Raw genomic sequence first — 26,379 nt, forward strand, 5'->3', positions numbered from 1 at the left:
GAGGTTAAGTCTGGTAGGGAACTTAGCGTGACAAAAAAAAAAAGATGATAAAGCTTTAAAGGGGTCATATAAAGTGATTTACATTTTTTCCTTTGTCTTGGAGTGTTACAAACTATTTGTGCATGAAGAAGATCTTTAAAGTTTGCAAAGACTAAAGTCTCAAATCCAAAGAGATATTCTTTATCAAAGTTAAGGCTCTGCCACCCCCCCTAAAATGGCTCATTCAAACACGACCCACATGTCTACGTCACTATGTGGAAATATTTGTAATGCCGTCCAAATGTTCACGCAAAGAAAGAAGGTGTGGTTTCAGTAATCGCAGTTAGTGTTGAAGCAGCCATGTCAGGGAGATGCTGTGTATATCTAGGAGAAAGCAGAAGCACTTTATTTGGCCTTCCGAAAGTAGATGCATTTAGGAATCATTAAAATTACTTACAGCAGAACAGCAACACATTTTATGGATGACCGTTTCGTGAAACTAGGAGAGGAGGTAATTCCGACTTTGCTACGACAATCTGGCACTTCTGAATCAGCAACTGTAAGTATGTTTTGTTATTAGTTGAAGTTTTTGCTATTGAAAGTTCAAATGTGAAATTGTGTGTGTGTGTGTGTGTGTGTGTGTGTGTGTGTGTGTGTGTGTGTGTGTGTGTGTGTGTGTGTGTGTGTGTGTGTGTGTGTGTGTGTGTGTATGCACGCGCATGTGTGAGAGAGAAAGAGAAGGTCACACAGTGGAGTCAGCTGTCTTAACTGTCCGTGGCTTGTGTACTACAAACACATACGAGCTTCATCACTGTGTCTGTCACGTGACTCTGTTCCCCTTTCTGACTTAAACTGATGGTAAAACTAAGGACATTATTAGCTGTCTTTACATTTTGGAAGATGAAGCTTGCGATTATGGAAAGGGGCGTTACATTTCCTATGAAATGAGTGCTTGAGGTGTTCTTCCAATCACAACGCACTGGGTCAGTTGGCCAATCAGAGCAGACTGCACTTGTCAGAAGGAGGGACTTTGTAGAAACGACGCATTTGAGAGAGGCGTGGCATAGAGGACCTACAATAATGTGCAGTATTTGAAAAATAATGTGTTTTTTGAACATTAAAGCATGTCAGCATATTCTGTTACACCAAATACATCAAATAACGATCTTTAAAAAAAAAGCATCATATTACCCCTTTAAAGTCTAAACTTAGGACATGCCTTTTCAAATTGATTCAGGATAGGACTCATCCTGATGGTCGGTAGTCTTTTTAGTCTCTCTAAGTTCACACAACACTATAGCCTTTAAATAAAGTAATGAAATGAAGTATGAAATGAAGTAATGAAAATAAAGTGTTGCTATGACAAAAATTTGCATCCAGATTAGTTAACGCAAACAAATTATGAGTAATTTGATAACTAATTGTGCTATTCTTTCTCCCTGTTTGATGTTAGCTTTGCAACCTGATAGATCCGTTATCCTGGGACACCAAAACCTTGTGGACACACAACCCCACTTCTAAAACAAAAGAGGCATCCAAGCGCAAAATTTCTAATGATGGCATTTTTTGGCCACATCCGCCATACTCCAAACACTAACTAAGGAGAGTTTTTTTTTGTCTTCAGGATTCACAGATACAAGGTCTCATATTGCTTACACTATGGTGATGGTTGTCAACAAAGTTCTGTTTGCATGAGGAAATATTTTGGGTGTATACTTTCTTGATGTTTTTAAGTACAGGCGAACCAATTCTGAGTAGAAAAGAAAACCCAAACTTTTAAAAAAGGTCACAGCAGATTGTGTTTAAATGCTTTAAAAAATATACAAAAGGCTTAAACACTGTTCCTGAGAAGGATTGGCAAGTCTAGAAAACAATGAACTCATCTTTCAAAACATTAACAACATTTAACTTGATAAATCCTGACATACTAATCCATAAAATAATCATACACCTCCTGCCATAACAATATCTTTTACTATCTAAAAACCTAACGATTTCAGCCAGTATGTTTCGTCAAAAAAAAGTATTACCTTTCCCAAAACACAGATGTGGTTTCCAGCTGTACATACAAGAAGCCTTTCCTTATAATAAATGCTAACAAAATATCAAGTATTCACAAGTTTGGACTCAAATGTGATTTCACTCCAAATGAGGAAAATGTGCACGCAAAAATGAAACAAACAAACTAAATAACACGAAAGTCTGACAAATAGATTGCAGCGCTCGTAACTCCCGCAGCAGGTGCAGATACACCTGTGACCGAAGCAGGTCTGAACATGACAGGTGAACTGAAGAGCCCAAACAGCACAACTGTGTAGCGGAATCGGCTCTCGGCTGTCAGTCCGACTTCTCGTGGTAAGACACTATTTTCCAGAATTACTGAGACAAGTCAGACTAAAGAAGCTAATCTGTGTTAGTTCCAACAAATAAACCAAGATTAAGCAGTAAATAGTGCATGATATTTCAATCGTTAGATCCTTTTCTGTTGACCATCTCTCGGTAGACTATGGATCTACAGGGGTGAACTTACTTGTCATGCTCCTGTGACATCTCTTATGGTCGAACTGGACTTTCTAGTTGGTACTGTAAATCCGATCCTTCTTCTTCTTGTATGGAGCAGCGTTTTCAGAATGGGATGAGGGCTGCGTTAGAATTGCCTGTATGAGAACGGGTTTTGTTGGCTTTTCTCGCTTTTTTGGATATACTGAGAAATTGGGGCCGGTTTTACCTGTGACAGGGCACTGGATTGGATTACACCTGAGAGGAGGAGCTAAATATTCAAGGAGCTCATTGCTTATGGTCTGTGCATGTTTAACTTAACAAAAACCTAATGAAATTAATGGTGCAGTGTAATAATCTTTTATTTTAGCACTACATAACAGCTAGATTTTAGTAGGTTTTTCTCTCTGGATAACATTTAAATAGATCAGGACTACATTGTGCTGTAATTTTATGTTCAATATGAGCTTTTTGCAAACATGTCTGCGTTAGATTGAGCATAAAAGATACTTATTTATTTTTAATACAACTTTTATAATGTACAAGGGGTGGAATGGAAGTCTTTCAAAGCACCTTACAGTAGCTAAGGCTTCTGTATAATGACAACATTTACAGTAAAGATGAAAATTGTGGAATTGTTTAAACCATTGCTTTGTCATATGACGGCCTGAGATTGATTAAAAAATGTACTAAATGTACAAATTTTACTGAAATGTAGAAATTACAGTTTAATTTAAAATTATATGTAGGCTTATGCTGTTATCACATGAGAGTAACAATGAAATTTTGCTGTAAATTAGGATTTCTATTCTCATGTATTTGTGTCTCTTTAGTTTCTTGTGATTTGTATGCATAACAATATTAGGTGTTGCCAATACAACATTAAGTGCCCTGCATTCAGAGTAGGATAGCAGAGTAGGATAGGCCGTTTCAAACTGCTGTTAACACCCACACCAACCCAAAACTGAAGACTAGAGCTCCTTAACAAGCAAAAAAAGGAGTATGAGGGTGGTTTATACATGTATATTTAATAAAAACTGATCAGTTACTGTAAAATTATAGCATAATGTTGCATGCTAATGATGTAAATGTTCAAGATAAACATTATATTGATTTAACCCCAATGTTTTTTTTAATAGAATTACACATGCTAAGCAAAAATGTGAACTTTTGAATAATCTGCTTGTTTCTTTAATGAGCTAAACACTGGTTTGTTTTTATTTATATATAATTTTAATAGACTACAAGTAGTCTAAAAAAAGGAGATGTATGTCTTGCCTGCAGTTCCTTAATTCCAAGACATTTACTTTTTTTATTGGCAAATCACACTTCACAAAACTCATTACTTCCTCAATATTTGTGACATTTGTTCACTGTAAAGAGTAATACATATCTCTATGTGAGCATTGAAAGTCATTCTTGCTATATACATTTTGACAGTTAAGCAGAGATAATACCTAAAAAGATACAGGGATGAGAAAATAAACAGCAGCTCTCCTTAGTGAGAGAGGGCTTTAGAGATGCTATCAGTCAGTTTTCAGTTTATACTCTCCCACCAAACACACACTTCTCTTGCTGCAGTGTTTATTTACCCTAATGCACAGACTCTTGCTTGAGCAGGCACACTGTTTATATTTGCTGTCATGGCTTTGAATGTTTGCTGACAGTAGGAACTTATTAGAGACTGTATGTAAGTGGAATGGTAGTTCACATGGTTGCTGACAAACTGGCAAAACCAAATTCAGCTATTGCTGCTTGTTTATTTTGGTTAAATAAACATTTGAATTGTATATGTATATGAGCATCTTAATAAAAATTAAATGCTTTTTTATTTTTTCTGCCTTTCTTGTAAAACAGTTAATTAGAAAATTCATTTATAACAACAACAATTATATTTTAACATTAGCTTACACATACTGGTGGATTAACCATTACAGAAACATAACAAATAATTTTGGTAATCAGCAATACTGTTAGTTTAGGGCAGCTCTGACACAAACCTTACATTGGGTGGATTCTAATTCAGTGTGTGTGTGTGTGTATATATTTTTTTTTATAGTATATATGTGCTGTAGTATTTGTGTATTACAAAAATAGAGATTAAGTTTATTACTGTACTTGGCAGTTTCATTATTAAGAGCAACATCCAGAGTCCTAAAACCCTTATTGGACTCAAGAATGTGACGTGATTGTACATATGAAGCTTACTTAATAAGGATTTATTCTCTTGCTCATTGCAAAACAACTGAACCAACACCCATTGAAAAACACCCTGCAAAACTATGCATTCAAAGAAAATCCTTAAAAGCCTAGAGCAAATTATAGTCAGTCAGATTTGAAATTAAAAAAAAAAACATTCCCACAATTATTTTTTATTTGGTGTTTTGGATAGATCTGCAAATTTGTCGTATTTATTTAGCATTTGTCATATATTCCTCATGTAACTAGATGAATTCTGTAGAATATGGAAGAAACTGTATTATATTGAAATCTTAAACAAGGAAGTACAGCACCCTGCAGAGTCATAAGAGATAATTTGCATGTATGACAAACAGATGGGTAGACTTAACAAGCTTATGTATCCCTCTAGATTTTAGTCACACATATAAATGAGGATGGTACAGGTCAGGTATAATCTCAGAGCAGAAGGTTTAAAATGGCTCTCTAAAGCTGTAAACACACACATACTGTATGTGTGTGTGTGTGTGTGTGTGTGTGTATATATATATATATATATATACACACTAGTGTTGTCAAAAGACCTGGTACTTTGGTACCAAGTCGGTACTAAAAAAATGAAAATGTCATGTTACCAGGTTTCTTTAAGTACCGGTGGTACCGAGTACCCTGTCAACCCGGTTCATGACGAAGCAGAAAACGCGGACGGAATCTCAAAATCCAGACATGAAAATGAAACTTACATTTTAATATGGACAGTCACAGAATTTGTCAAAGTTAGCATAAATTAATCAAATCAAATCTCCATATGGATCAGTATCTGTAAATGTTAAGCCGCAAAAGTTGGTTGAAATATGAATCTTGCATGTTCTGACCGTCTCAGTGTGAATGAATGAATGGCAGAGACTTGCGGGTTTGTTTACTACATAGACTGAAGCGCGTGACGCTTGCAGTAATTTCAGCATCTGCTATCTCAATGATGACATAAATACATAAACAACATCACCAAAACTAGAACAAATTAGGAAACTCCAAGGCACTCTCTTTAAGAAAATATAAAAAGCCTTTATTTTATGGCTTGGTCATCATAAACCTTTAAAAACTCAGAAGGCTTGTATGCCGAAACGCGTTGGAGTTTCCTAATTTGTTCTATATTATGATTATCCCATCCAAAGAGCACCTCAAGCTAACATTTTTAGTCCTGGAAGCGCTCCTCTACAGACATTTGAAACATCACCAAAACTGTTCTGAGTCACTTCACAAGCATTTTATCATTTCATTTGAGAAAAAAACAAGTGTCAATTTAAAGGTATTCACGGCAACCCGTCAAAATAAGTTCATTTTTACATAAAGGCGTTGTGCTAGAAATATTACTGTTATTTAGTAAAATGTATGTGATAGTGCTACTACTGTTGAAAAAATTAATAAAACTTTATTTTTTAAAGAAATAAATCACACAATATTTCTTCTATGTTTTAATTTTAATAGCAAATCCCCTTTATTTACCAAAAAATAAAATGTGTTTAAATTTCATTAATTAAAAGACAAATTAAATTTGGGTGAAACTTGTTTACTTGTTTCCATAATTATATTACTTGTAGAAAAACTTTAAACACAATTGTAAATAAGTATAAAGAATGACTTTGGTTTTATTTTTAGTGATAAAAAGTGTTTATTTTTTTATTAGAATATTTTTGTGTTTTGCTTTGGTACCGAAATTGGTACCGAGAACCGTGGATTTTCAGTGGTATCGGTACCGAATACTGAAATGTTGGTACTGTGACAACACTTATATATACTGAAAAAAACAAAGATTATTGAATTATGTTTTACAAGAATGTACTATTTAAGTCTTTCTACTTCTTCATTTTACATTTAATTCAGTGTGATACTTTCCAGTTCTTTATCATTATTTGTGAATTTTAGTGATTTTATTCTTGTGAATTTATTTGTTATTAAAATTATTTATGAATTTTAGCAATTTCTGAGATGTGTTTCCTCACCTTTTTTTGTAGGATAAAACACAATATTTATATAAATACATATTAATATAATGCACATATATTGTATCTACGGTGTGCACTGTAACACTGTTAACAATTAAATGATGATGATGAACATTTTCCTTAGAAGGACGGGTGGCTGGATTTGCTTGAGTCTATTTACAGTTCCCCCAGGATCTGTTTGTGTTCTCTCTCCTCGCTGCTGCTCTCGACAGTTATTTGCCAGCTCCAGTCATAAGTCTGAGTATAGAACACCAGGATGTGAGGGTAATAAGATGCAAATACAGACCAACTTTTAGGCTTGCCAGGACTCATCCTGACTGCGTGTATTTTATAGAGTCTAGTGTTTCTCAGTATTCAGGTACTGATAAAGTCATACTGATATTTATTACATCCAAGACATATTCTATTTGCTCTCAGTAATAGCTCTCACCTCTTGACTGCCATTTGACCAGTAACTGCCTCGAGGATGTTATTCAAATAAAAGAGAAATGCTTAAGGATCTCCATGATGAGCTGAAATTGACGTGCGCAAATGACTAACTGCTTTTTGCATTTTCCCAATAAACAGCCGCAGTGAAGGTTGTGGGATAAGCTCTGGTGTTTTGGAGAAACTATTAGGAAGATGTTATCAGTCCGTCTTGTGTGCTTACAGTGCAAACACAGCGAGAGGGTGAGGGTAGCGTGGGCCCGTATGTTAAATCCTCCTCTATCCCTGTCCTTTCATGTCTGACATATCCTTGAGGTCAGCAGAAAGGTCAGGTTTTATGGGACATTCACGGACTGGCTGCTTTAGTTTTGTGGAGTATTAAATTGCTTGGAAAGTTAAACTTAAAAAAGTACATTGTTAACCTCATATCAGTTTACACAAGTCACTAAAACTAACATGTGTGTCAACTTGTGTACCCTTTGTATTCATGTTCGTTGCATTTGTTTTTTAATTATTTGTAAACCATTTTTAAAGTTTTAATTTAATGACTTTAAAATGTCATTGTGTGTAACCATTATTATAATCATTAATTAGTATAACTCTTGTATTTATACCCTGAATACATTTTGATAAACACATCTTTATCGTTATTATTTTCAAGTTTTTTTTTTTTTTTTTTTTACAAATATCGTTAATTATTACCAAGGTATTTTGAATGATAGTTTTCAAGAAAATATCCTTATATGCTGAAAACATGCGAGTAAACACATATTAATAATCATTCTTATTTTTTAATAAATGTTTAAATGTATTTTTATTTTTATAATTTTATTATTAACAATATTGATAAATATTCCAATTTTTTTTTTTTTTTTTTGCATTTTACAAAGGTAACAGGTAAAACCGTTCCCAAAAGTCAAATGATCTGATATTTTAAGAAATTGATCTTGACATACCATCATGAGGATCTGCATTCTGCAGTGGTCATGATCATTTCCTGGGTTTTTTACTTTGCTGGCCGCACCACATGACTTTTGCAGACAATTCAATTAAGATATCAGGACAGTTGTTTGGCATTTATGAATTTATGCCCCCAAAATATATCAAAATTTATTTTAATATACAGGAAAAAAAAACGTGTTTGTCTTTGATTTGTATTTTTAATGAACAGATCACGTTATTGACCAGTTTTTACAGCTGGGCTTTCTACCTGTTCACAACAAAACATAATGAAGTATTTAGAAATCTAATTTAGAAAACTTGGCCAAAATGAAGTATTCAGAAATCCAAATAATGACCAACATCATTTCCATAGGCAACTTCAGTTTCACGTCAGAGCAAGCTGACAGTGAAAAATGACTCATGTTATATCCAAGGTTTTATCCAGTGGGTTGGGTGAAAGATTTCATTTGTACAACAATAGATGGTGGGACGTGGTCCATTGTGAAGATGTTGCAAGACATCTGATTGGCTTGAGCTTGCAAATGTCAAGACTAAAAAATGGACCCTTTTCCCACAGCAATTTCACTCACTTATCATTTTCTTTCTTTTTCTCAAGCAGTTGAAACACGCAGGTTGAAACATGTTCGCAGAGCAATGCTTCAGCACGCCCCTCTGAAAAAAATATGACATTAGGTACATTTGATAAACAGATACTCAAAGCCTCACAGAATAATTCTTATAGGGTTGACAGAACCTGTAAACTGCAGTACACTGTTCTCTGATAAAATAAACAATACCATATTTGTTTTTGTATTTTTGCCAAGGTAATTGCTGCGTGACAGAATTAATTATTAAAACAAACATGTATTTAGACTTGTGGGTTGTGTAGTTTGTTTTATATACATATATTTTGAATTTATGTTAACCCTATAAAATGTTTTTTATTGGCTCCTTGTTACATAGACTTCTTGTTGACTTATATTGCAGCATGTTTTTATTGCTCTTTTATATCTCAGGAGACATAATGGAGTTCTCAGTTATATTTCATTGAAATATCAATTTCAGTTACTCAGTCAGTCCCTTAGGAGGAATAAAAGTAGACACAGAGTTGATGTTGAAAACGTTTGAATGCAGATTTGTACTGATCTTGCTTTGACTATCGTGAGTGTTCACAGTAAATATACTGGGACACACTCAGGTTTGTTGTTTACTGGTTGCCTAAACAGGAACTGTGAAGGAATGCTGATGAACAAAACTTGCAGCATTCCATTTAGTTCCAGCACTTAAACTTACTTTTAAGAGTTTTAGCTGGTATAATGCCACTTTCGCCAGAGACACTGACAGCATTTGCTGTGCCTGCAATAAAGCTTTACATTTAGCCTCATTTTAAATGTAGCTTAATTTAAATTATCATTCAGTTTGATTTAGATTCAGGATGATTTTACCCCTTTTGAAAAATAAGTATACTTGAGAAAATAATAGATTTTAAACAAATATACTTGAAAATGTGTTTTAATTTGAATGTATATTAGATGCTAAACTAAGGTTTACTTTTTAATTTTCTTCTACTGCCAACTGACAAACATTTATGGTAAACTAACCAACTAACTAATTTATCAACTAACTAACTATATAAATAAATAATGTATTTGTGATCATGAAGATGCATTATACAAATATGTAGAAATAAAACACTACAGTTAAAAGTACTTGTACATGTACTTTAGTATGTTAGCCAACATGTCAAAAAGCATGCCAAAAGATTATTAAAACATAATGATTTAAAAAGTTCACCGTTTAAAAATATTATGATTTTAAAGTATTGTTTGATTAATATTATCTTCCTGCATTTAAAGTTTTTTTTTTTTTCAAATTATACTTTTAAGATTTTAAGTACACTACAAGCGCACGTTCATTACAGTTAAGACCATTCTTTTTAACAAAGGACTATTTATTCCTTTAACAAATTATTCTAATTAAAACTCTTTAACATTTAAAAAAACAAATTAACTTTTTTTTCACAAATTACATTGATTTAGAGTAATACTTCAATTAATTTTATTTATTTTTTTCATTAATTGATCTAAATATAACGTAGGTGTTTTAGCACCTGCACTCATTTATTTGAATGGAAATGCAGTTTTTTCTTAGACTCCAGAATTGTAATGGAAACAGCTGCAGTATAAAATAATGTTGCATGGCAGATAATATTTGTTTTAAGGTCATAATACACAGAGGCATGACACACACACACACACACACACCTTATATGGATAGTCACAGTTTACTAGCATGCACTCACACCACTGCATTCGGTCCATAGCGAAAACCAGAAAAATCTATGCTTCATCCAAGCCATAAAATATAACGAGTGCAAAATGAGAAGAGCAGATTTCATGAGCCATGCTAAGAAATGATCTCAGATCATCAAAAGGTCAAGTAGCATTTTCTTTCTTTCTTTACTATACACCACTGCTTTTGACACTGCAAAGACTTCATAAGACACCTGATGCTCAAAGATAAAGGGACAGGAGCTTGATACAAGGAGAACTTTAAACGAGCAAGTTAACACATGCTTATGTCACACCCTGCGCTTTCCTCCTGAGACAACTGCATTTAAACCTTCATTAGAGTTGAACTGCTGTGAATGTTGCCGTTATAAATGGTGGTTTACATTGTGAAGAACTGAGATTAGGACCTGTAAAACAACCTCAAACTACTGAGGTTAAACATGCTTCTCCGCCATACCCGGTTAGGCTTCTTTTACAGCTCAGGCACGTTTTCAGCTACAGAGATTTTAGATTTCAAATTCAATCTTCCACATTCTGCGCTTCAAAACTCTGTCACACATTTTGACCTTCAGGTTATACAGGATTCAGTTCTGCAGACCGTGATGCGACCACAGCAGCATTAAGACTTTAATGTCCCAGAATACAACATGTTTATTATATCCTGTACCCAATAAATTACTGAAAGAGTTGTTACCTGTAGCAGAAGAACCGCTTCTCAACATTATTAACTCGTCGTTATCTTTAGGTCATGTCCCAAAACCATTCAAGCTGGCGGTAATTAAGTCTCTTATTAAGAATCCACAACTAGATCCTAGTGAATTGGCAAATTACAGACCCATTTCAAATCTTCCATTTATGTCACATATTTTTTGAAAATTGGTGTCTGCTCAGTTGTGCTCCCTGCAAAAAAAATGATCTGTATGAAGAATTTAAGTCAGGTTTTAGGCCCCACCATAGCACAGAAAAATTACAAATGTTAAAATTACAAATTGCTTCTTGCGTCAGACAAAGGCTGCATCTCATTGCTAGTTTTACTTGATCTTAGTGCCGCGTTCGACACCATAGATCATGACATAATCATAGATCGGTTACAAAACTACACAGGTATTCAAGGGCAGACTCTAAGATGGTTTAGATTCTACCTGTCCGATTGCTACCACATTGTTTATTTAAATGGGGAGTCATCTCATTTATGATGCTAACTCTGAATGTATTTTACATATAATCGCTATTTCAGGCAGAAACCACTTTGGCAAGTTTACTTGAGTTTATTGAACACAATTTATCTTTGGCGGTATGGTTCCTTATGGGGGTTCTTGCTCCCAGAATAATTGAACATACAAGAGCTTTAACATTATCCCCCCGGAACCATGAGTTTAGAAATACATGACAATTAAGATTTTTAATAAAGTCTTTAAAGCAAACAGTGATAATCATGTAGATGTGGCAGTGGGACGTCTATCCTGTAGCCTGGTTATGAAGATGAGTGTCTCTCAGCAGTGAGGTCCATGCCCGCTAAGACTTGAAAGCCTTAGTGATCTGAAACAAAGAAGACGACAACCAGAAGGTGCACAGTAATATGCTCATGCTTATAATGGGGAGGGAGGGAGGGTTGCGAGCCGTTGAGCATAGTTACCGAGCAGTGGTGCCACGTATATATATGTCCCGTGTCTAATAGGAGAGTGGTAGTGATTGGAGAGATTTGACAGCTGACCGCATCAGCTGGTCACAGCCTTGCCTCTGTGGCCTGACAGAACTAACGCTGAGTTCGATTTGTTTCTCTGTTTTGCCACAGGATTTAAAGAACCTTCAGTCTGGATCCAGAACACATGAGATGAGATGATGCTAACTCTGAAACATCATACAGAACTATCACATTTTGCTGTAAGTTTGATTGCATCATAATAATTTCTGTTATAGTGTTCGTCATCTGTTTGATTACGTCTTTAATTGATTTTTCCATACATTTCTGCCATATGTACATAAACTGAGTCACCACTGATAAGCTACTAGTAAATATTATAGAAACATACATTTTCTTTTAATTAATTTTTCTTTTAACGATTAATTTGTATCGTAAAAAGCACTATACAAATAAAATTGAATTGAATACTGTGATCGAGAGTGCAAAATGAGAGAAATACAGGTATTGCAAAAGAAAAACAAACTTGTTGCAAGCTGCCAGATATGCAGACAGATATAGTTTGTATGTGTGATAGATTTGCAGTAAAATTCACTCTCAGGGCAGGTAAGAACAGGCAGGTTTCACTTGAGTCCATGCCAAAGCCATTACACTGAACTTATTACCGCCAACTCAGTCTCAGAACCACAAAACAGCCCTGTTCACACATCTGTCTCCCGTTACAATACTCTGCCTCCCATGGTAGTGTCATATTGTGAAGATCTGGCAATGAGGTACCAAAAGAAAACACATTCTTATAAAAAGCCTTGAAGAAAGCTGCTAACCGTGCATTTATCATCATAATAAAAGGGTAGAGGCCATAAGAAGTCATTTATAAAAGCATTCACCTTTTTGCCCTATAGCTAAAAAATATCTACTACTTCTTATTTTATAAATATAACTTTGAAATAGCTAAATGAAAAGAGTAAAAATTCTGGAAAAAATACAATTTATCCTTTTTAATTTTTATGGAAGAAACTTCTATGGTCACCATGGCAGCAATATTAAATAATTAAAAATACAGTAATAACAACTGCTTTCTATTTGAATGTATTTAAAAATGTCATTTATTGTGATGCAAAGCAGACTTTTTAGCAGTCATTATTTCAGTCTTCTGAGTCACATGATCATTCCGAAATCCTTTGTATATGCTAATTTTCAATTTAAGAAACCTTCATTTCATTTATGCATATTTTTGTGTAAACCGTGCTACATATATATATATATATATATATATATATATATATATATATGTGTGTATATATATATATATATATATATATATATATATGTATATATATTTATATATTTTTTTTTTGTTTTTGTTTTTTTGTTTTTTTTTGTTTCAGGATTCTCTGATGAATAGAAAGTTCAAGAGAACAGCATTTATTTGAAATAGAAATGTTTTGCTGTCACTTTTGATCAAATTAATATATCCGAATATATAATGAAAATTCATTTTAAATAAATGTTAAGTGTCCAGATACTTTTGGGACACAAAATTAGATCTATAATAACTAGATTAAATAAAAGACTGTTATTCAGCAAATATGTTTACCTTAGCAAACATTGTTTAATCATTGTCTCATTGGGAAGTCATGGCCTAGTGGTTAGAGAGCCCACTGCTCCGGGTGTGTGTTCACAGTTGTGTGTGTGCACTTTGGATGGGTTAAATACAGAGCATGAATTCTGAGTATGGGTCACCATACTTGGCTGTATGCCACGTCACTAGTTCTAAGACATTGATTTCCCTTTTATCCTGAAAAGTGGCTCAGTTTTGGAGATCATGGAGAGCATCAGTTGGAGATTGGAACTTTGATATCTTGGCTGACTCTGTTACACAAAAAGACTACTCTGGGGAAACTTGCTTCCATAATACGTCCATATAGTTTCTTCCCAACAATAGCCCTTAGTCATGATACAAATTCAAGTGTAAATCGTTCAAAAAACATTCTTAGATTCAGTTGTTTAGGACTATTTACTTTTGATTAGATTTATGACTGTTTTACACATAAATCTGTCCTGTTTGTTTCAGACTGATGCACGAAAGAACCTAATTTAAGATTTTCTTGCAAAGGGAAGGGCTTTGTGACTGGTACAGCTTGAGTCACCTTAACCATAAACTTTAAACCACCTCATCATCTCATTTTGCCTCCTGCTTTATTGAAATGACACAGTTTCAGTAATTATCCAGGGCATGGTTTGGCACAACTTATCCTCACAAGTGTGTCATCAGTCACAACATGTCAAAATCTGAGTCAAACTTACTGGCAATCCCAGATTGCTTGTATTTGCTCTTAGAGAGTTTTGAACCCAGACACTCATTTGGTCAAAACAGCTGCCCGAGCAGAAGACCGACTGATGTGCATTGAGGGAGTGAAGTGTGAAATTGTGTTGTGACTATACAATCCAAGAGGATTTCACAGTGTCAGATAAACTCGGGGCAAGTCGACTCCCTGTGAAAAAACGAACAAGTTTCAGTTGAACCTGAGCCAGATCTTGCAGACAAAGGGGAAAAGGCAGCGTTCAGGGTATTACACCTTTCACTGAAACAGTCATTCAAAGCAAATGCTGCAAATCCATATTACTTTTAAAGGCAAATGTGTATTCAGTTACATAAAAAGCAAATTAGTCGCTTAAATTTGACTGATTGAGACTTAATCTGTCTGCCGTACATAAATTATTCCATCTGAATGTCTTTAGATTAGCAATGTGATTTGGCAAAAAAAACAAAACAAATTGACACCATGACATCAAAAAAAGATGATGGCATGGAATTTATAGAATTTCAGTTATAGATATAGATGGTTTTAATGGACATATAAGCAACTAAATTAAAAATAAATATTGAATAAGATTTACAGCATTGCACATATATACTCTGAGATATGTGATATTTTTATCATTATTATTATTTATTTAGAATTTTAACCTAATTTTTTTCTAGGCAAAATACTAAATTGTCTTAAGATGACAAATAATATATTTTAATATGAAAAGTATTTTTGTCTACTGAACAGTACTTAAATTTAACTAAACCAAACACAAATTTTCTTATGTTGATCTCTTTTCCAATTTATTTCTAAAGCTATGACATTTTATATTTAAGAACATATCAAGACATAAAAAAAAAAAAAAAAAAAAATATAAAATATTGGGGAAAAAATACACTTTATAGAAATGACCTTCCCTAAAACCTGAATTCAACTCTACATGAATGATCAATGTGAGACTTAGAAAGTATTTGATGTCCACTTAAAAGGACCTTTTAAAGAGAAACGTCTTAAATAAAACCAGTCTGACCTGTCCTGTGTTAATCTCTAAACTAGATTTACAGCCCGTCCCATGCTCCTCAAGATCCAAATCAATGCACTTCAAAAGAAAGCTGGATTGTTTCTTCAACTGTCAGTTTACTGTCAGTTTTTCCCTCCTCATTCAAACAGAAGGAGGCATTAAGGTATAAATCATTGAATTTCCTTTCCGATTAGTATATTAGACCTGCAACAAGACAGTCAAGTCTGGATTTAGTGCCCTTATCACACCATGTGATGGGCATACAATGAGTGGCAGCTACGTGCTCATTGGCCCAAATAACTGAACAGTACACAGTATGGATAAAACTTATAAGCATGCATTCTTGGCCAAGACATTTAGCATGGGGAAGACTGATGGTGCCAATTGTGACTCCATCTTGTCGGACATAAAGATCTGGGAAGTACTGAAAAGAGAGAAGAAAAAAAGGACTGAGGTACATGACCTGTCTTTTGCTGCCTAAAATTGTAATGCTTTTTGAATGTAAATGTACATCTATTTAATATCTAGTTTGCTTGTGAAACAATGTAAAAAATGATTTTTTTAAACTTTGAAGTTAATAAAACAAAGATTATTGGAGTAAGTTTTCCAAGAAAATACAACTTCATGATTTTACTTCGCAAATTATGTTTAATTCAATATGTTACTTATTTTGCAGTTGTTTGTGTGATATTTACTGGAGTGAAATGTATTAACTTTAGTAGTTTCCTTATACAAGACTTTATCATGGCTGTGAGGTCCAGGGCAATTTTAATATTTAATTTAAAGAATTTAATTGTTTAAAGGTTTGATTTATTTTAAAGTTGTTACAGTTGTTTCTCACCTCATGTTTGTAAATGACTATAATTTATGGAAAAATTCTTGTAGGCATGGTAACCACAAATTAACTTTTTAATTGTGTTACTTCAAATAATAATTTACAAAGAAACATTCAAATAATATTTTTGTGGTAATAATAAAATCTGACCTAAGCAGTCTTTAAAATACATTATATTATAATAAATAGGCAATAATGATTTTTTTCTTTAATAATAATAATAATAATAATAATATGTTTTTTTAAAGTGTTAAAATACATAATACCTGGTTATTGCTGTTTTTATACTTCAAATGCTTTTTTTATAACATCAAATTCTTGTTCACAATTGACCAAAAATTTCATTCAAATATCCACTTAATCTTTAATTTTTGGCCACTTTTTGGTTATAGAAAATGCTAAAGCCTCTATAATTTCTTCAACAAAAATATGTGGACATCACAACCCTTACAAAAATGAACCATGGTTGTATGGTAGTAACACTGCTTCATTTTCTTTTGTGTGATTTCTGAATGCTATCAATCAGGCAACAGTATTAATAAAACCAAAGCAATAGGAGGTAACTGTCTTTTTTGTTGTTATTAATGTTATGTTTTATTAGATTAAAAAAAAATAAACTAACAATAATTGTTTATTTAAAAGTGCACTCAGTAATTTTTCAGTGATTAAAATCTTCTGCTTCATTTAATGCAGGGTCAATGCTGAAATTTGTTACAAAAGAGGATTAAGCGGTCCTCTCAAGCACTGCTCCAGAGGGAAACAGCAGCTGCACAATCACTGACGTGGGATGCAGCACTGAAGCAACTCCGTCAACCAGCTATGTAGGTACAGATGCAGTGGCCACAACTCTTAATCTTCAGTCTGGCAAAAGTTCCATGAACATAGAGGAACCATCACTCAATAAAGAAGTAGAAACTGATGTGGTGTCCCCTTCGAGTGCTCTGCCAGTTGATCCTTCTCTCTGGCCGTCTCACCTAAAAGATTCTGATCGTCTTGAAATTGTAAAGAGAAGACCATATAAAGTAGAATCAGATGGACAAGGTTTTAATAGTTTACAATGCTATCGCATACTCACAAATGGAGAGGAAGTGATAAGAAGTTGGCTAATTTATTCAAAGCAGAAAAACTGTTTTGTTTTGCTTGTAAACTTTTCAGTACCAAAGACACAATGTGAATGATCCAGTAGCCAAAGTAGAGGCTCAAGCCCTGGCAGAAGAAGTGGCTTCATTTAGGTTTCTGATATGCACTGTTGTATGGTTTGACTTCTTAACAAATGTTAACCAGGTGAACAAGATGCTTCAGTCTAGTTCAATGCAACTGGATGTTGCTGTTCGACTCATTAACATTTTTCAACAGTGTTGTGGACTCTGCTTTGGCATCACTTCAAGAGAGATTTGAAATTTTTACTCAGGTCAAAGAGAGATTTGGAGTTCTGCTTGATTTCAGCCAAGTTCAAGGGACGTCGAAAGAGACTTTACAGAAACACTGCACTGAGGTAGAGAAGACTGCAGTGGGAGAAGGAGGTTCTCACATTGATGGTCAAGAGCTGGCTCAGGAAATCATAAACCTCCCACAGTTGCCACCACTCACAATGGCTCTGGAGATGCTATCATTTCTCCATAACGACCACCTACAAGAGATGTACCCAGATCTTTGGATTGCGCTGCGCAGAGCAGTGACGCTCACTGTGACTGTTGCCTCGGCTGAGCGAAGGTTTTCTAAAATGAAGCTCATCAAAACATACTTGCGCTCATCTATGGCACAAGAGTGCTTGAATGGTTTGGCAATAATCAGCATCAATTCTGAATTAGCAAAGACATTATCGTATGATGAGCTCATTGATGACTTCGCTTCCAGAAAAAGCAGAAGTGTGCCTTTGTAAATTTTGAAGTTTGGAATGCTCCAGCAGATGACATATAAAAGTGCAGATTTTTTATTCAGTTTAATATTGTTTATTTTAATAACATTTAATCTTTAAAAAATTTTATTTAATGTGTAATTTTAGTTTGTATTTTTTGCTGTAGAGCTACAATTATTTCTAAATATTAAAATTTAAGTACAGTGTATTTATTTATTTACTTTTGTATTTAATTAAAGTTCTATTTTGACACCTTTGTTTTTTTGTTTTTACTTAAGTAATATTGGGGGGGGGGGGACAACGGTACAGTTCTGCTTAGGGCACCCATTTGGGCAGCAGCGGTCCTGAGTATGCTTCTGAAACCAAATGTTGCGGGTTTATTGGACCAAGGAATCATTTAAACTCATGACCACAAGGGGACAGCATTGACCTATTCCTGCTGTCATGACCCTATTCACAGAAATGCTTTTATGACGGGTTTGTTTGCACTTAAATACCAACAATTATAATTAGGCTACATCGCAGAACTGATTTTCTTGATTTTCTAGTGATTTAAAGACGTGTGTTGTTGATGATCACAAAGAACATGTTAAGGATTGCTGCAATGTTTTGATTATGCCACACTAACATGACATTACTCTTGTCTAATGACAGTTGTTCCTCTTTACTCACATCTATGTTTTATTCAAATGATCCCCCTCATCCAGTGTTTATGGAAATCATAGAGTGCTGATTCTGTAGATGTGTGGTTTGATTAACTCTCACTCCCACCTCACCATTACTTACAATGAAGGCGCATGACAAGATACTTAAAAACACTTAAAATAGAATAGATGAGCAGCTACCTATGAATATGTTATGATAATAAGGCACTAATTTAGTCTCTGCTTCTCTCTGTAGGTTTGTTGTTTGTATGGCTTTTCATCTTTCATGTGCATCTGCTTATGTGTATCACGCACTTATTCACAAAAGCAACATACGCTTCTTTTCCTGAAGGACAGCTATTGTGTTCTGTGTATATATATTCTAATGTAGACTATAATTTTCACCTGGGCAATTTCTCAAAATCTACTGTTATCAAAGCAGAAGGTAATCACTGTCTACTGTGTTGTGTGTGTGTGTGTGTGTGTGTGTGTGTGTGTGTGTGTGTGTGTGTGTGTGTGTGTGTGTTTATACAGCATACAGGCATACAACCAACAATGAACAACTTGTAGTTACAAATGTCTGGATTCTGATTTAAATTAATGCATTTATTATATTATATTATATTACATTATATTATATTATATTATATTATATTATATTATATTATATTATATTATATTATATTATATTATATTATATTATATTATATTATATTTAGAAAAAAAAGTCTTAATAAATTCAATAAATAAAATTCTAGGGCTGTCAGAGTGGAAAGTGGGAATTAAAATGATTCATTCATTCTGAATTAAATTTGTTTAAATGACCAAGTGTCAATATAACAATATAAAATAAGACTGAATATTATATAAATGAAAAATGAAATAATATAAGCAATATAAAAATAAACAAAAAATAATGTGTCTATAATATGGCAATACTTTTCTAGATTAGATCTTTTAGTAGGAATAGCAGAGTCATCGTATTTAACTAAAAAAAAAAAAAATTAAATAAACATAAACTGAAATGTATATACATAAAGGAAACATTTCTCATTTTCAGTCAGTTTAACTTGTTCTAAAATAACTGAAACTAAATCTGAAATAAAAAAGTAATTATAACTATAGACAAAATACATTTTTTTTTACATTTTAAGTAAAATAAAATGATTGAAACTATTAATAAAAATTATTGTAGTATATCAGTTTAGATCAGTCTCAAATAAGAGTTTTTACTCCTTTTATCTAACAGTAAAATAAACATTTGAAATTGCTTTAAAATATTATAAAGGTTAAATTATTTACCTTTCCTAATTTTCACAATTTTGATTATTTACATTGTGCATTATTCTTCCCTCTTTCCGTGACTGACAAAAAGAAAAGTTTTTAGATAAGGACCTACATTTATTCCGTTCACCTTTTTCATTCAAATGCCTAAACACACACTACATGTACAGAAACAATTTTCCCATTTTTCCTCACTGATATTCTCTGTGGACGTGTTATTAGTTTCGGCCAACATTCAGCCCCTGCATACTGGTAACCATGGAGACAAGAGAACAGTGTTAATCACAGAGGATTCTCTGTTTGAAATGCATGTGGCTCTGACTGATTCAAATACTGGATTGCATTATTGTAGTTGCAGTGTGTAACTTCATTTCACTGAGTATGATGTCACAAATCTCAAACAGATATTGAAGCAGTAGTTAAACATTATGGGATATAACACATATGACTGCTGAGAAATCTATGATACCTACCTGTCAGTATCTTATATTTAATAAATGACATTTCTTAGCTGTCAGCTGCATTCTATCATACAGTACCATATAATGTCTAACTGATTTCAGCCTGAAATTTTTTTTATTTTGATAATCAGTCATAAACTGCCAAGTTACAGCAGCCATTAGTGCATTTCATTTTTGTGGACATCGCCCCAATAACTGCATTACAAATAGATTAAAGTGATAAAGATGAATCTGCACATTCAGCATTTCAAACCTTGACTTTTTATTTTTTTTATGGGGATTTGTTGCAGACTTATTGTAACTTCTGCTGTGTAAGATAGGTATAGTCACAAATTATCCACTCTGTGTGTGTGTGTGCGTGCGTGTGTGTGGTTGTGTGTGTGTGTGTGTGTGTGTGTGTGTGTGTGTGTGTGTGTGTGTGTGGAACAAGTGAACTCAACAATGATTCATGGAAAGATATAAGTAACGTCTTCTTGAACTGTGCTGTTTATTAAACCAAATCTCCATGACAAACAGCAACGTCCAAATACGATGGACCTTTATAAAGAGTGCTTTACATCATAGAGGATTTATAGTAGAGAGGGTGAATATGCAAGTAATATGCTATTGGTTTTTCCTTTGCTGGCCTTCTCAAACCTCATGTTTTCTATTAACTCTAATGTGAATGTAATATTGTATCTTTCACAGAAACCATCTGCACAGTCTTCACTTAAAGGAACAGTTCATCCAAAATTAAATATTTGCTGAAAATGTACTCCCTCTCAGGCCATGATGTGGACAAGTTCATCTACACAGATCTGAATGAAATTTAGCATTACATCACTTACTCACCAATGTATCTTCTGCAGTGAATGGGTGCCATCAGAATGAGGGTCCACACAGCTGATAAAAGCATCATAAAAATCCATCCATCCAAGTATTCCACACTACTCTAGTCAATTAATTAATCTAGTCTTGTGATGTGAAAATCTGTCCATCATTAAGATGTTTTATCTTTAAACTATCGCCTCTGGCCAAAATACGAGTTCATAATCGATAATAACAAGTCAACTCCTGTTGTTCTCTCACACCAAAATGATATATTTGTTTAGAACTGTTTTTACTTGCTTTATCTGTGCATATTTCTCTCCTGATTCAGACGAGATGACTTTTTCATTGGAGAAAGCAATATTATGTACAGATGACCTGTATTTTAGCCAGAAACAATTACATTTTTAAAAGCTGTTTGGACTCTCATTCTGACGGCACCCATTCACTGCAGAGGATACATTTGTGAACAAGTGATGTCATGCTAAATTTCTCCAAATCTGTTCAGATGAAGAAACAATGTCATCAACATTTTGGATGGCCTGAGGGAGAGTAATTTTCAGAACATTTTCATTTTTGGGTGAACTATTTCCTTTGAGTTTAGCTGACTTGTTCTGAAAAACCAAATGCAACTCTCTTTGGGAAGGCAATGTGCAAAGCATATCCTGAAGCATTTTTTGCTTGTTTAAATCCACAACAAAGCAATGAACAAATATGGCCCTGCTGGTTTTGTCCTGTGCATTAAATCTCTACATATCATAACAAAAGGAAGTGTAGGTTGTCGTGGAGGATTGCTATAGTAACCACGAGGGTGGTGTTTTAGACATTGCAAGAAAGGCGGAGGGAGGAATGCAAAAAGATGCACAGGCAAAGAGCTTTAATAGCCTACTCTTTATATAGTATAAAGATTATAGTAAGAAAAAAGGTATGTGCGGGCATATAGTCACTTGATCTTCTCTCATTATAAAACGTCCTCACGTGTGGCTAAATAAGATTCAGTAAATTGACTAAATCAAGTAATGATCAGTAAATAAAATAAAAAGAAACATTACAGGATGATTCAACCTGCGTCATGTGTGGAAAAAAAATAGTTTACTCACCCTCAGACCAACCAAGATGTGTATGTGTTTGCTTCTTCATCAGAACACATTTGAAAAAAAACCAAAAACATTTCATCTTGGTTAAACTTGTACATTTAAAGTGTATATTTTAATTTGAGGGTGATATATTCCTATAAGTTTTAGTGTTACGTTTTAGTTTTATAAATTTAGTTAATTTATTTTTAAATGGTTAAATTATGTATTTTTTTTCAAGTAATTAAAACATGTTTTTAACCCTGTCTGAGACCACAGTATATTTTATATTATACACACAGTTTTTATATTAGCCTACCTTCCTCTTGGTGTGGTTTGTCATGGAGATCAGTGATAACAATCAGCATATGGTCAAAGGCAAGAACTAAAACCTCTCCGAAGCCCAAGGATAAAAGTCCAATTTAAAATAACCTTCATTCACCTCAGTTTTAAGTACCATGAAAATTACTGTGAGCTGTTTGTCACCAAAAAATCAAATACACATATAAATTTAACGCCTGGCCTATAATGCAACTTTACCAGCATGACCTCAGTGATCTTTCTGATACTCATCTGGAGGCAAAACAAGGTGACTCAGCAGAACTGTAATTACATTTGTCATGCAGCCTGCACTATTTGTCCCCTGCCCGTGCACTCACCAACAGAGAGAGAGAGAGAGAGAGAGAGAGAGAGAGAGCTGCTAATTCAATCAGTGTAGCCTGAGAGCTCAGTGCATCATGTAATACTTTCAGCATTACGTCACTGTTGGACAGAAGTGCAATTATCATTCTAATACGATAATGTTCAGGGATTTAAGTTGTTGTGACATAAGGTGTGGTAAAAGCCCCACCTGTGATATGAGCATTTAGCTGATCAATAGTACTGACCTCTGTAGTTTGACTTCTTTCATCAAATCCAAAACCTTAACATCCTTACTTCAGGGACCCTATTATGCAAAATTTACTTTTACACAGTGGTTTGTACATAAATGTGTGTTGGCAGTGTATGTACACAACCACCCTTCAATGCTAAATATCCTCCCACTTTTTTTTTTTTCACAGACCCAACCAAGACAGCAAGCAGTGTCAGCCAATATCCAGCCAGATGTGGGCCAGATCTGGGCCAACACTATATTGCTGTCTGGGAATTTTAATATTTCATATTATTAACTTGTATATTACTATGATCGCAATTATTCATTTTGTGACATGCTTTAATGTAGACACAAACTATGTCAACAAAGTACATTAAACTGAATAGAAAATCAGACTTAAAACCCCCACACATCGTAACTGCAATAAAAAAAATGTCCCACATAGCAAATTACTTCTGGCCCAGATCTGGGCCACACAATGACTTTTCCCTCGGCCCAAGTACAGCAAAGAATGATGGCCCGGAAGTGGCCCTACATGGGCCATAACAGGTTTTATTATTGGTGCCAATTCTCAGGCTTAAATAAACCAGAATCCCCAAATCTGAGCCACACCTGAGCTTTATATAGCCCAGACCTATTTTATATTATTACTTTGTATATTACTATGATCGCAATTATTCATTTTGTGACATGCTTTAATGTAGACTCAAACTATGCCAATAAAGTACATTAAGCTGATTAGAAAATCAGACTTAAAACGCACACATCATGTAACTGTGCAATAAAAAATGTATTGCATTGGTTTTTCTATTTATTTTTATAAAGAACAAATCAACCAATAAAGAGTGAGTGTATAAAGTATACAGTATATAAGAGAAATGTAACAGACACATGTAACTTAATCATAAGAATTTATTACAGATATGTCAAAGAGCAGTACCACAGTAGTCCAAATGACGATGCATTGCAGTTGCAGTCCACTCCGGCAGAATATAATAGTAGTGTGAGGAGCAGGGCATTATTTAAGTTGTTAATTGCTGAAAATACAATCCCGACCCACTCCGTGAAGGCACGCGTTTCTCATTCAAAACACAGCATGTCGCAATCTCTGACGAAACCGGCGAGAGCCAATGAGCATTTCAAAGACTACATTTTAACAATACTACACTTCATTAAAATGTATGTGATCATTTAACCATTATCATGGAATATTGTATTTATCTTGTTTATCATGGGTCACATAATATGCTGCCAGATCTTGATTTGGGTCCCTGATTTGGGTCACATATCACTGGACTGATCTGGGCCACACTCCTCCCACCAACAATCGGCCCTCATGTTGTTTGCCGGATCCCTGCCGTGCCATCATTGCCACACGTGGCCCAGCTTTGGCTGAAAGGGTACATGCCATTGCCGACAGGAGGCCGGCAGTGCTACCTTGAGGCCACATGTGGGCCAAGTCCGTTTGCTATGTGGGATGCCATGTGACAGCTGCTTTTTGTGCGCATGTACTCAGAAAACAAATATCAGAAGTTTACAGCACTCTGATATGGCTTTAAAATGCATGCAAATAGGTTTTCAGCACGATAGACATGATAATCAAAATTGTATGTTTTGTTTTGGCAGTGTATCTGTGGAATGAGCTGTAAAGGCACAGCCATGTCCCGGAAAAGTGGGTGGGAACAGCAGCTCATTTGCATTTAAAGATATGTACATGAAAATGACATGTTTTTGCTTCCACTTGCACAAAATGGGCATTTTCAAAATGCTATAATAAATGAACAATGAGGTATTTTGAACTGCAACTTCACAGACATTCTGGGGACACCTGAGACTTATATTACATCTTGTAAAAAGATGTATTATATGGCAAATATTGCATTGTCTTAATTATTATTTTATTCAATTCAGATTAGAGTTTGATCACTTTGATATATTAATAATAATTAAATCATTTAGATACTTTTAAGTCATCCTGAGGCCCTCTAGTGGGCCCTGGCTCTAGTCATTATTTTGCACTCTGACAAGAGAATCCAGTACTGGTTAAAAATGGATGATTAATATGTTGCTTGCAAACAACAGCAAAAAATCACAATAAACTGCTGATTTTCTATGGCTATTACTGGAGAATGCTTTTTACAGCCACATACAGTTCCAGCAGTTCTAACAGGGTCATGCTAACCAACAAAACCCTGACCTCACAATATCACATATGACAGGATTGCTGTGGTGATACAGATGCACGTCTAATAATCTGAAAGGAAGCAGAGTGAAACGAACAATTATCATAAGGGGTGATAAAAACATAATGGAGTGTAAAGTTCCTATGATTTCACAGCCACACCTGTTAGCCTGCTGCTGTTCTCTCTCACTACAGTGGTTATATTTCCAATCAATGAATAGTTTGAATGTGAATTTAATAGGCGGGTGTGCTTGAGTTCTCCTGAGTCACTGGCACCTCAGCCAGTGGCCTCGTGAGACACCCTAAATCTACAGTCAGAGCCCTGCATTTTCTCACAGGAAGCAACTGTACACTGTAAAGAGATACTGTTATTCAGCAGTGATTGAGCACATGACTTAAAATTGAATAGACTTCCGCTTTATTTTACATAATTTGCAACCACACAGAACACCCAAGCAACCGCATAGCAACACAAATCAAAACCATTCAGAACACCCAAGCAACTGTATAGCAACACAATAAAACTATATTTTATTTACTATTGGAGAATTTACAATTAATCACTCTGTGCCCCAAACAATAAACAAATGTTTTAGTTTTGCAAACAGACTTAAAATATGTAAAAATTGAATGTAAATGGTTCTATATTTAGTATTTCTGTTCTCAGTTGAAACTGGTTGCTATGAAGTATCAAGTTGCTTAGCATTGTTGCTGACACAGCACTACAAAAATTCCTCCCAGGAAGACGTTTGTACAGTACATATGTGTGCTTTATGTGTGTGTGTGCCTTACGTAATGCAGCCATGACCTTTAGCACGAGAGTTTAGAAAAAAGTAAGTATGAAAGAGGAGGTGGGAAGGCTAAAGAGAAAGAGAAGTGAAAAGGGACAAAAGCACTTCATCCCACACAGCAGAGTTGAGCAGTGAAATCTACAGCAGATAGTAGGAGGACACCCACTTCTTACATAACAGCTCTCCACCTCCACACTGCAACGGGAGCAGAGATTATTGCCTCACACTAGTTATCTATACGTCCTCCTAACCGCCCTATGCCCATCTACATCTC

General features: G+C 34.5%; 1 protein-coding gene and 1 long non-coding RNA gene across 3 annotated transcripts in view; one reads left to right on the forward strand and one right to left on the reverse strand.

Annotated features, from left to right (window-relative positions):
- Nucleotides 1-2,677, reverse strand: part of LOC132111643 (grainyhead-like protein 1 homolog) — a 20,235-nt gene extending 17,558 nt beyond the window's left edge. For both annotated transcript variants that reach the window (XM_059519150.1, XM_059519149.1), the window contains exon 1: nt 2,510-2,677. In XM_059519150.1, coding sequence (XP_059375133.1) covers nt 2,510-2,529 — 20 coding nt within the window. In that variant the 5' untranslated portion in view covers nt 2,530-2,677. The remainder of the gene's footprint in view (nt 1-2,509) is intronic.
- Nucleotides 1-16,913, forward strand: part of LOC132111644 (uncharacterized) — a 21,799-nt gene extending 4,886 nt beyond the window's left edge. The window contains exon 3 of the long non-coding RNA XR_009424833.1: nt 16,825-16,913. This is a non-coding gene — a long non-coding RNA (uncharacterized LOC132111644). The remainder of the gene's footprint in view (nt 1-16,824) is intronic.
- The last annotated feature ends 9,466 nt before the right edge of the window (nt 16,914-26,379 follow it).

Source organism: Carassius carassius, chromosome 31 (assembly GCF_963082965.1).
Source record: "Carassius carassius chromosome 31, fCarCar2.1, whole genome shotgun sequence".
Classification (NCBI taxonomy): Eukaryota; Metazoa; Chordata; class Actinopteri; order Cypriniformes; family Cyprinidae; genus Carassius; species Carassius carassius.